This window comes from Leucoraja erinacea, chromosome 35 (genome assembly GCF_028641065.1).
Source record: "Leucoraja erinacea ecotype New England chromosome 35, Leri_hhj_1, whole genome shotgun sequence".
In the NCBI taxonomy this organism is placed as follows: domain Eukaryota; kingdom Metazoa; phylum Chordata; class Chondrichthyes; order Rajiformes; family Rajidae; genus Leucoraja; species Leucoraja erinaceus.
The window spans coordinates 10,323,296-10,335,736 of NC_073411.1; the positions used below are offsets into that span (position 1 = coordinate 10,323,296).

Here is a 12,441-nt window from a genome sequence, read left to right on the forward strand (position 1 = left end):
GCAGGTCTAGGGGCACTGAGCAATTGGCAACACTGTGCTAAAAGGTTTTTGTATTTGCCTATTTTAGATAACACTTGACACATTTCCTGCAAGGGAGTCCACAAGAATATTATTTCAGAAGACTGTAATACCCAAACTACGCAACTTATCTGATCTCCCTGTTGTCCAGCATTTCAACTCCTCTTCCCCCCCCCCCCATTTCCAAACTGACCTTTCTGTCGTGTGAAGCCCAACGCAAATTGGAGGAACAGCACCTCATACTGCACTTGGGTAGTTTACACCCCAATGGTATGAACATTGACTTCAGATAGCCCATGCTGTCTCTCTCCTTCCCCTTCCCAATTCTCCCACTAGTCAGAAGAAGGCTCTTGACCTGAAACGTCCCCCAATTTCTTCTCTTCATAGATGCTGCCTCACCTTCTTTTGTGTCTACACCCAAACTACTGGTCCACAATCAGGCAATGCAATCACAGTACTAAATCTGGGCTTTGTGGCCTCAATCTCTCATTGAGCATGACATGTGCCTACCATGCTAAATACCGGAAATTCTCCATAAATTCTCCAACTGAAACCACATTCACAGTGCTGCCCCAACACTGGATACCACAGCCACACATTTCAATGCAAGACAACCAGAGACAAAGATGACAGCGTGCAACTACAGACAGAATTATTGACATCATAACAGCTTGGTATGTGGTCAATGCTATTTCAGTAAGCAGCTGCCGAACAATCAGAATGGGATAGAAAAATAGATGTCCCTGCTTTACATCTGGCCCACCCAATCCATTTCCTGGTCTTCCAATTATCAAATTAAACCAATAGCTTAATTTGTGCATCATACTCTTCTGTTACGGGTTTCTACCCCCATTCTAAATACCAATAACACAGGAACCAACAGAGTCTTGCTGTTCCGTCCATATCACAACATACATTACTCCTTTAACTCCAAAGCATTAAGCCTTCCAGGGCTGAACGTCAGTAGGGATGACATGGCACCCAAACTCTATACAGGTCATTGGATAGTGAACATGAGTAAACATTTATAGGACAGCACACGCCCTTTGGCCCACCATGGTTGTGCCAGTCACCATTCCATGTCAACTAATCCCATATGCACCCCCCTTTCCCCACTGGGACTCGCTCCAATTTCTCTAATTCCCCATCTCCTATATTCCTTCATTTGCTTCACAAAGAGCAACTGTTCAATGTCTGTCTCGCACCTTCCACTCTAATCCCCATCCATCTGCCTACCAAAACGCTCCCTTGCTCATGTCCACGAGTATTACCTCAAGAGTCAAGTGTGTTTTATTGTCATGATAGAACAATGACATTCTTACCTCTGCAGCACTACATAATGTAAGCATAGTACACTGTAAACAGTATAAAGAGAAATAGAAGTTCAGTGTGTATATTTACACTCAGTGTGTGTGTGTGTGTGCTTGTATGTGTATGTATGTATGTGTGTATGTATGTATGTATGTACCTGTGAGCATGTATATGTATACATACTGAACTTTTCCCCCCTCTTTTGTACTTTTATTTATGCCTCACATAATCTTGTATAACCAAAACAGATTACTTGATTCTAAACCAAAGGACAATTACCCAAAGACAAACTTGGACAAAATAGTTAATTCACCCATGGGCCTTACTGGTCTGCATTGTTAAACCCCACCCTGCAATTAACACGAGGTATTGATGAAGCCAGTCATCAGAGACTTGTCAGAGCATGCATTTAAACTCCACCTAAAACGATCTTGTAAAGTTTTACTGACAAGCTTGTGTGCATTCTTTAGTCCTGGTCAACACCCATACACCAATGTGATATTTCATCCACTTTCTGTAATGTAGTGTAAATTTTTAACTTTGGAAAATGCGAAGATCAACATTTCAAACATCCTATAGTAATAATGGCAAGAGTAAAAATTACTTCAAAAGTTCTCACACTGACTGCAGGGCTAAAGTAAGCCCTCGTTTTTAGGGACCACTATAACAGATTTCTGTTATATTGAACGGATCACCACAAGGACGGACTGCCGACACTACCCTTGGGCTGCATCATCTACCTGGTCAGGCTGCCCCCACCCACACTGCCCTACCCAGTCGCTTCCAGGCTGGGCTGCCGACACCAACCCTGGCAACACCATTGCCAGCCCACACAGCTTCCTCGGCTTGCATTACTGTATTGAGTCCATGGAACTTTGTGCGTTAGGGCAGGTAAAGCTTTGCTTTAATGTTTCAGCTGGAAAAAGACACCTCTGTCAGTGCAGTTCTTCTCCCAGTCCCACAACAGAATTAAAGTCAATTCACCAATTGCCCATTTGAATGAATGATTTCATGGTAGGACACAAAACTGAAAGTCTAATAAAAATAGTAAGCACTCAGTAGGTTAGGCAACCTGTGGAAAGAGAATATACAGTACAGTGCATGAACAGGTCTTTCAACCCACAATGTCTACAGTGATGACAATTTCAACCAAGCCCATCTGCCTATATATGGTCTATGTCTCTCCATTTCCTGGCTGTTCACATGCCTGTCTAAATGTCTCTTATACATTATTAGCCCCATCGCCTTCTCATCAGTGCATTCCAGTCACCTATTACTCGCTGAATAAAAACGTGCCTTGTAAATCTGCTTTAAACTCTCCCTCTCTTACCTGAAGCCCATGCCCTTGAGTGTTTGACATTTAATCACAGCAACCCCCTTAGATTCGCTCTTGTATGTGAACGCTAAAAACACAGAACATATTGCAGCATGCCTACGCAGACACATTTCCTTAAATCCGGTAATAAAACTTAGGAGTATGATTCTGTGCAAGAACTGGCAACTCTAATCATCAGTCCTGACTAACCCTTAGCTTTGATATACTGAAGGGTCCCAACCATCTGTCCATTCCCTCCACAGATCCTGCCTGGTCTGCCGAGTTTCTCCAGCACTTCATGTTTAGATTGTATATACTGTTCAAAGCTAATATTTAAACATATTCCACAACTTATGAAATACAACCTCTTCTGTAAAATTTGGTCTGCCAAATGATTTAATATTCTCTGGGCAAAGGGGATGTATTTCAGGAAAGGATTCCTTGTGTGCTCTTCTGTTGTTTCACAATAGGGAACAGCACCTCTCACCTACTGCAGTTCTACCATATCCTTAGGAGTAAGAAGGTCCTACTGCTGGTAGACACAAAATGCTGGAGTACATCAGCAGAATAGGCAGCATCTCTGGAGAGAATGAATGGGTGACGTTTCAGGTCTAGACCCTTCTTCAGACATCAGTCTCGACCCGAAATGTCGCCCATTCTGTCTCTCCAGAGATGCTGCCTGTCCTACTGAGTTACTCCAGCATTTCATGTCTACCTTCGATTTAAACCAGCATCTGCAGTTCTTTCCTACACATGAGGTCCTACTGCCGTTGTACAGGGCCCTGGTGAGACCGCGCCTGGAGTATTTATGTGCAATTTTGGTCTCCTAATTTGAGGAAGGACATTATTGCTATTGAGGGAGTAAGTACAGCGTAGGTTCACCAGGTTAAGTCCCAGGATGGCGGGACTGATATATGATGAAAGAATGGGTCGACTGGGCTTGTATTCACTGGAATTTAGGATGAGAGGAAATCTTATGGAAACATTAAACATTCTTAAAGGAGTGGACAGGCTAGATGCAGGAAAAATAATTCCGATGTTGAGGGAGTCCAGAACTAGGGGTCACAGTTTAAGAATAAGGGGTAGGCCAGTTAGGACTGAGATGAGGAAAAAAGTTTCTACCCAGAGAGTTGTGAATCTGTGGAATTCTCTGCCACAGAAGGTAGTGGAGACCAATTCACTGGATGTTTTCAAGGGAGAGTTAGATGTATGTAGCCCTTGGGGCTAAAGAAATCAAGGGATATGGGGGAAAAAGCAGGAACGGGGTACTGATTTTAGATGATCAGCCTTGATTATATTGAATGGCGGTGCTGGCTCGAAGGGCTTTACTTCATCTACTTTTCTGTTTCTATCTTATCTTAGTAGGAAGCAACAACAGATAGACTCTGAAGATAGACTCAGCGGAGTAACTCAGCGGGTCAGAGAAGAGGAACAGCAAAATAAATTCTAATAACAAGATGTAGCACCAGAGGTAATGCTACCCAAACGACTCTTGAGATCATGTCTTACCCCCAGTTCGCATTGGAATTGGGCCTCTAACAGAAATATTTTGTTTAAATTCATGGTTCTGGACTTGGCAGCTCGGGAGTATGAAAGAATACAACTTGCACTGCACAGCAAGTCACAAGCACCAGAGGATGGGTTGTGTTGTATAGCATTAACTTGCTAAATCTAGTTATTTTTGAGGTGTTACAAATCGGGGAATAGACAGAGGCAAAATAATGGTTGATAATCTCATGTGTTGAGAATGGTCAGTTTTACGGATGAAATTTTAATTTTGCGCCAGTCTGTCCCCCGATTTGCAACACCTCAAAAATAACTAGATTCTGCAAGTTAATGCTATGCAACACAACCCATCCCCTGGTGCTTGTGACTTGCTGTGCAGAGCAACTTGCACTCTCTCATACACCCGAGTGTGTGCAGGCAGCAGCTTTCTATGGCAGGTTCAATCATCTGGTGCAAAGGGGAGGACCATGACGAAGCAGGCACCTGGTCCTCCAAGTGGAGAGTTAGCCAGAAAGGCTAAAATGTTACGGACAGACGGGTAATATCAACTGGACTGCATGAGTGGGCTTCCTTATCGTAACCAAATGGGCGGAAGAGCATCACTGACCTAAATACCAGAAGCAACATGGATCATAAGGAAGCAAAGCGATCACGAGTTTAACTCTACCCAAGAAGAACTGTGAAACCAATAAGCACGCTCAATTTATGTTGCACCAGAAACTAAGTGATAGTGAAAACTGGTGATCGGGTAAGCATTGGCTGAATATGGAATCACGAGGAAAAGGAACCTGCCACTACTATCTCATTTGAACATGCAGCTCTACCCCCACACTAGGCTTGGCCCAGTTCTAAACCTGGCAGTGTCAGAACCATGTGAGCCCATCAGAGCAGTATTTGATCAAAAGGATAGTCTGGAACTTTCACCATCCAATCCAATCTTCATGTCCACCACTTCGCTCACAAATCTTTTTACAAATACATAATAAAATGTTTACAAAATAAATATCCAACTCCATCTCTCCATTATTCCAGGGACAGGTTACGAGTCCCACGATTTAAAAAAAAATTCAAATATTCAGGGTTGGGTCACAGGGATGACACATCTGCTGATGCACTATGCCTTATTCCATCACGCAATTCATACATTTTTTCAAAATTAAGGCACTCCTCAGCCAGGGTCAATGTCCTACAAGTGATGAAACTGCTCAGAAAATATTTTTTTTTGCAATTTCTGTAAGTACAGGTAATCTTAGCATTACCTCATTGCATAAGACTCCATAGAACAGAAGAAACTGGACCAGTTGTAGAACCAGATCAGAAATAGTGACACACCTCTGTATGATTCTCACAATGAAATTGAGTCACCACAAGATGCAGATCCGATGTTCAATTCCTGGCGTATACTCAGCTGGTACTGTGGACAGGGGGGCTTCTCTGAGTTTCAGATTGGGAATGGGTGAGGGAGTTAAAGTGCTTTATACTCCTATAATGGTTTCTTGCAGTGGAATAGACATGGAAATATTAGATTCATGTTCAATGCTGAGAGTTTAGAAGATTGTGATTGCAATAGCTTATTGAATGAATGAGCAAATGCAACCCATGATGATGTAACAGATGTACGTGTGCAATATTGTGTGCCTCCTTCGTCCAGAAGTAACAGTAGCCAAATACCAAACTGGCTGAAAAATAATCCCAATCTCAAGGCAGATTCAACGCAGAAGGTTCCTAGTCTGAACAGCTCTGCTGTGTATTGTACTTATTACTTGGACAGTTACCAAACCTTGCCACTAAATGCCCCTGCTCTGAAAAACTGTATTTATGCCCAATGTCAGCAACTCATTAGCTTTCCAAAGATCAAAAATCATCCTGAAGATCCAACTGGTCTAGAAGATCAGAACATGTAACTATATTGGATACATTCTATTCCTCATGATCATTGAGTCTGACACAGTGGCCCATCTAGTAGAGCTGCTATGTGATGACAGCATGGATTTCCTCCAAGTGTTCCACTCTCCTCCCACATCCCAAAGAAGAGCAGAGTGGGCAGTTAATCAATCATCTTAAATGGCCCTTGATGCATCGTTTTAAATAGCTCAGAATATGTGGTTGTGTGGTAGAATCTGGGAAAGAATTGATGAGGGTTTGGAGGGAAGAAAAAATGAGATCAGTGTAAGCGGGTGCTCGATAGCTGGCATGCAGCTGGTGGGCCAAAGGGCTCATCTCTGTGCTCCAAGGTAGACAAAAATGCTGGAGAAACTCAGCAGGTGAGGCAGCATCTATGGAGTGAAGTAATAGGTGACATTTCGGGTCGAGATCCTTCTTCAGTACTTAAACATCTCTGTGCTCTATGTCTCCTTGGCAATAAATTAACATTTCTGAGTTTTAATGCAATCCGTGACAATACAACTTAGCACTATCTTAACAAATCTTAAATGCAAGTCCTTTACATTACAGCAAAATCAAAATGGCTTAGCAAGACTATTGGTTCAGGATAAGCAATGAAACGCCTTTGCCATGATGCTTGAACGTAGAAGATAGAACAGCACTGCACAAGAACAGGCCCTTGGGCTCACAATGTTGTGCCGAACATAATGCCAAGAGCATCTCTTATCTACTTGCGCATGCATCCCATGAAATAGAAAATAATTAACGGAGTTACAAATTTTCTTCTGCAAAAAACAGGATGGTTTTAAAGATCTCCTTGATTATCTACAGTTAGTTGCAACGGGAGATTGCCATTGCTGTATCAAAACCTTCACTTCAAAATTGTAATCCAGATAAATAGGAAAACAGCAAGATGTCGATTCCCACCAATCACCTTGGTCAACTTCTCTAGTGCATTGTACAACTGCCTCAGGGCAATGTGACAGAAGTCTTTGATGAGTGGTTTGAACACATACTTTGAGGGAGCAACTAAGTGGTTGAACAATTCTTTCATATGTACACAGCAGACAAAATTCGCCTCAATCCAAAACCCTTGCAGATTGAGTGTGCCTATTCTCCCCCACTTCAGCCACTAGTGATTTAGTTCATGTGTGAAGGTAACATTGTTAGACATATTCCACTGCAGGATCTACCATCACTGAACCGGAGGGCTTATATTCGGAATAGAAGAAATTTAAATTAGCAAACCATATTCAATAAAGATTACTCAGATGCTATCAAGGGCTGACAGCTTGAACCTGACTATTTGCCTTTCTCAACCCAAGATACCAGCAACATACCCGTGACTGAGTAATTTGACCCAAATGCCGAGCATCATACCGAGACAATTTTAATTTGGAAAATTTAATTAAGATGCAAGTTATTGTCCCAGCTTCATTCTTCATTGGGCTTTGCTGTTAAATTGTTGACAAAGATATTGATAGCATTGCTTGAAGCAAGTGGAACCACTTCAGGCAGCACAGCAGGTAGAGCTGCAGAGTCACAGCGTCAGAGACCCAGGTTCAATCCTGACCTCGGGTGCTGTCTGTGTGGAGTTTGCCCATTCTCTCCCTATGACCGAGTGCTCCGATTTCTTTGCACATCCCAATAACTTGCAGGTTTCTGGGTTACTTGGCCATAGTGCATAGGGAGTGGATGAGAAAGTGGGAAAAGATTGAATCAGTGAGCATGAGATTGATAGTCGTTGTGGGCCAAAGGGCATGTTTCCATGTTGCATCCCCAAGTTAAACAACTGTACATTGACAGACACAATTGCTGGAGTAACTCAGAGGGTCAGGCAGCATTTCTGGAGAAAATGGATAGGTGACATTTTGGATCGGGACTCTTCTTCAGACTGTACTGTACTTCAGACTTCTATTTGCTTGGCTTTCATGAAACAGAGTGGTACCTTGCCCATGTAATCGATTCCCCATCATGTTTAAACTACTAAACAATAAGAGGTGAACGTTCCTATTTCTTCAACTGGAAAGAGCGTTCACGTCGCGACCCTGTTTCCACCAATCTTTCCACCACCACGCACAAGAAGCGACAAGACAGACCCCATTGTATGCAGATGCCGAGAAGTGTGTCAGTTCTGGCTGAACAACTTCTAATCTTGTGTGAGGACTCGATAAGAAGATCAGCCATGATCACAATGAATGGCAGTGCAGGCTCGAAGGGCCAAATTGCCTCCTCCTGCACCTATGCTCTATGGGTCTCCAACAGATTTCCTCATTTTGTGGAAAATCATTCTATCTGACATCAGACAAAAAAAAATGGAAGACTACCACTGCCATGAAATCCAGGGTCAGATCAGGTAGTTTGGTATGCACCACCAAATGAAAACTAGTGCAATATAGCACTCACTACTAATACTCATTCATATTCTCTTATCTAAACAGGTATTTAAATAGATGAACACTCCCAGCAACACTTTGTCCTGGGATATTTCATCTAATCTCTTAAGCATCAATAAAGTTTGCTTTGCAGATCAAAGTGCAAGGCCTGCAAAGAAAAGGCAAAGGCCCGCCACTACTTGCACACTTTTACACTTCACATCACAATAAAGTGCACAGATCTGTGGGTGAAGTTGTACACATGCTGTACACTCCTTACAAAACCAGAACAAACATACAAAACTAATTTAAAACTGTCATGTTTCATGTGGAAATGGACATACAGATTTTTTCGCTAGTAATGGGCTGACAAGAAGCAAGCAATTTAAATATTGCAAAACACTAGGTTATACTGATTTGCTACATTCTTTCCAAATGCAGTCCAAATATATCTCAAAGAGATTATGAAAAATCAATGGTTAAATGTTCTTAGAAAGGTTAATAAAAGCAGATTAGGAAATTGACTCAAGAAACAGCTACTTGTATTTTTAATTTAAATTATGTTATTGCACTGACGTCTTGTTATTTTGCAGTCTTCTTTTAGAACTTGCGCAATTAATGTATAATCTGTTTTGTGCGTTTATCGGAGTCTGTGCCCACGATGCCGCTGCAAGCATGATTTTCATTGTACCTGTACCTCACTGTGGGCACATGACAATAAACTCACTTGAGATGCACAGGTCATGAAACAAAAACTGAACTCAAAATTTGGCCCTGGGATCAAGTGGCACACTGGGATACTGGAAGGCACACACGGCCCAATAAAATGATAGAATGTCTTGTAACCGGCAGCATAATGCATTAGTTTAGTTTAGTTTATTACTGTCATGTGTACCGAGGTACAGTGAAAAGCCTTTTTGTCGCGTGCTATCCAGTCAGCAAAAAGATTGACCAGAAACATCAGCGTACCGGAAATTCGGCAACTTATCAATTTCCAAAGACGCTGGTAAGAAAACACCATTTGGGATGCATCATAGCTTGGTTTGGTATGGCAACTGTTCAGCCCAAGACAGCAAGAAATTGCAGGGTTATGGACAAAACTCAACCCATCACATGAAAGAGCCTCATCCTCCTCTTCCCTCGCACCAACTCCATCTACAATGCACACTGCCTCAGGAAACCTCAGGACCGCTCACACCCCATACATTCACTCTTCTCTTCCATTTCGCAGAAGATACCAAAGCTTGAAAGCATGCACCACCAAATTCATGAACAGCTTCTTCCCCACTGCTATCGGACTTCTCGTATATTAAGGATGTATTCGCGATCTCTCAATGTACCTAGTCGCTGCACTTGCAGTTTTTTAATGCGTGCTGTTTCCCCATTTCTTTTTGCACTAGCTATTACTCTTATGCATGCTCTCATTGCACGCATGCATGGTATGATTTAGCAGAATAACATGCAAAGTCTTCACTGTATCTCGGTGCACATAATAACCAATACCAACTTTATAGGCTGGCATGGGCAGAGTACAAGCTTAGGGTTGTAGCGAAAATAAATTAAAACACCCGTTTCCTGGTACAAGTAACATGGACAATCCAGCTATGCTATTTACCCAAGATAGACACAAAAAGCTGAAGTAACTCAGTGGGACAGGCAGAGAGAAGGAATTCCTTCTCTCTGCCTGTCCCACTGAAGTAACTCAGTGGGACAGGCAGAGAGAAGGAATGGGTGACCCTTCTTCAGATTTACCTCCTCGCTGTCAAGATTCAAAGTTTTTCACAACTTTGCACTTTTCCACCAAAACTCAGAGCAGTAAATATGCTCAGAATACAAAATTCAAAGTCAGGAGACCATCAAATACACCAATAAACTCCATGAGTTTAAGAGAGCACTGTACTCACAGGAAACTTATTTCAACAATCTTTTACCCTCAGCTTCAAATCTGCAACTGCTCTAACATGCATACTCTAGCTTGTTTCTTCAACATTACTCTTTATTCATTTCAAATTCCATTCAAATCAAAGGCAAATCTGTCACCAGTTCTTCATTATAATGTTTCATAAGATACAATAACATTGTCCTAGTTTGGAAGGTAATATCCAAAAAAAGTCTGAAGGATCGCAACCTGGAAATATCATCTGACCATTCCCTCCCTAAATGCTGCCTGAGTTCTTCAGCAATTTGTGTTTTGATCCAGAAATGTGCAAATGTGATCACTCTTCATTTTTATCAAAATACAATTTACTGAAATCAGTACGACACTGCCTGGCATGTTCAGAATTGAAATAATTCTACTATTCAATTACCGATAAGCAAAACGTGTTTACCCACCAAGGTAATCATAAAAATGATACAATAATCAGCAGGAATAACTTCCCCGAATCAATATGTTTTTGTCATACAGCACAAATGAAAGTAATAATATCTTATTTCAATTAATTCATCCTATGCAATAAAGAATTGCAAACAGTGTGTGCTCAGCAAGGAGTGCCAGAGTACCCACAGAATATCTCACAAAATCAACTTCTTCAGCTAAAAGCCTACCGCATCTTTCAACTACAAACAAATCTCAAACACTTGGAGAATAAGCATTTGCTTTTGCATTAATATATTTTATCTGCACCTTAATATCCAGAATATACATACTCAAATGTTCCTTATATTACTTCCTTCCAATTGCAAACTAGCATTTGTGCATATAAAATTCGCATATGCACACTCAGATTCACACCTTGTTCACATCCATCTTACTTTCCAAGTAATTCATACAGTGCATCTTGTTTACTCTCCCAGACCACTCATCATCACTGACACTAGGAGGGAATGAAACTGCAATAGATGCTCCATCCATTCAGCAAGGAAGAAAAAAAATCTGAGAAAAAGCATGAGATATGGGAGGTCAGAAAATAAAAACTGTAGGGAAATGCAAATTTGAATTGCTTTACCTTCTGCAACATCATCGTCTATTGCTCCCTTCACCTGCGAGAAACACCACTGAATGTCATTGCCACCACTTCCAACACCTGAATGAATGGAGAAAATTAAAATTAATATACAGTGGCATATTAGTAGAAAGAAAAACAAGCATGATAGATGCTGGGGAGGGGTTGGGTGGGTGGAAGGAAGGAACATTCACAGGGAATTCACATCCTCCAGCCTTGCATTGGTTTAGGTTTATTATTAGCTGCAAGGTATGAAATTAAATTACAATTAAATCAATTTGGTGTTTTGTTTTTTTTGTGTGTGGGGGGGGGGGGGTGGGGGGAGACTGTAGCAATTGTGGATTGAGGTAATTGTGGATTGAGGTTCGTTCCACCCTTGCTCCCCAGCCCTTTGGGTTTCAGTGGTCAGTCTGCAGGCCTGAAGTGAGGTGACAGAGGGGGGGAATGGGCTCGGGTTTGAAGGTGAAGCGGGGCGAGGGGGAGGGAGGCAGGAGGAAGGAGAGGGAGATAGATTTCACGCTTCGCTTCTCACCTGCCATGGTGGAATCGGCTGGAAATGGAGGTACCCGGTGTTAGCGCGGTGCCCGGGGATGCGGCCGAGGCCCGTGGCGAACACGCCGGGCTGGACTGGGCGGAGGATGGCGGCGGATTGCGTTCCCCGATGGCGCTGCTGTTCGCCTCTTCCCCCGCTCGCTGAGCCCGCGGCCGCCGGACGGACACCCCCCCCTCCCCCCCTTCAAAATGGCGGCCCGCCCGCCCCGGCCGTCTTACGATGACGTCACCGCCGCCGGGCGGGCGGGGCTGGAGCAGGAGCAGAGGGGCGGGGCTAACATGTATCCACCACCAAAGCTTATAGAGATTATATGGCTCCAGCATCTTTCACATCACCAAAGTCGGGCTAACTCGTCTGTAATTCCCCGGTTTCTCTCTCGCTCCTTTCTTGAAAAGTGCGATAGCATTAGCTATCCTCCAATCCACAGGAACTGATCCTAATCTATTGATCGTTGGAAAATGATCATATGTATATATATATGTGTATATATGCATGTATGTGTATATATGCATGTATATGTATGTATATATATGT

General features: G+C 42.5%; 1 protein-coding gene across 1 annotated transcript in view; it reads right to left on the minus strand.

Moving 5' to 3' along the window:
- Positions 1-12,084, minus strand: part of LOC129713307 (serine/threonine-protein phosphatase 2A 55 kDa regulatory subunit B alpha isoform) — a 51,267-nt gene extending 39,183 nt beyond the window's left edge. The window contains exons 1-2 of the mRNA XM_055662272.1: positions 11,887-12,084; positions 11,358-11,435 (exon numbers count right to left, since the gene is read on the minus strand). Of these exons, the coding sequence (XP_055518247.1) occupies positions 11,358-11,435; positions 11,887-11,893 (85 nt within the window). The 5' untranslated portion in view covers positions 11,894-12,084. The remainder of the gene's footprint in view (positions 1-11,357; positions 11,436-11,886) is intronic.
- Positions 12,085-12,441: the final 357 nt, after the last annotated feature.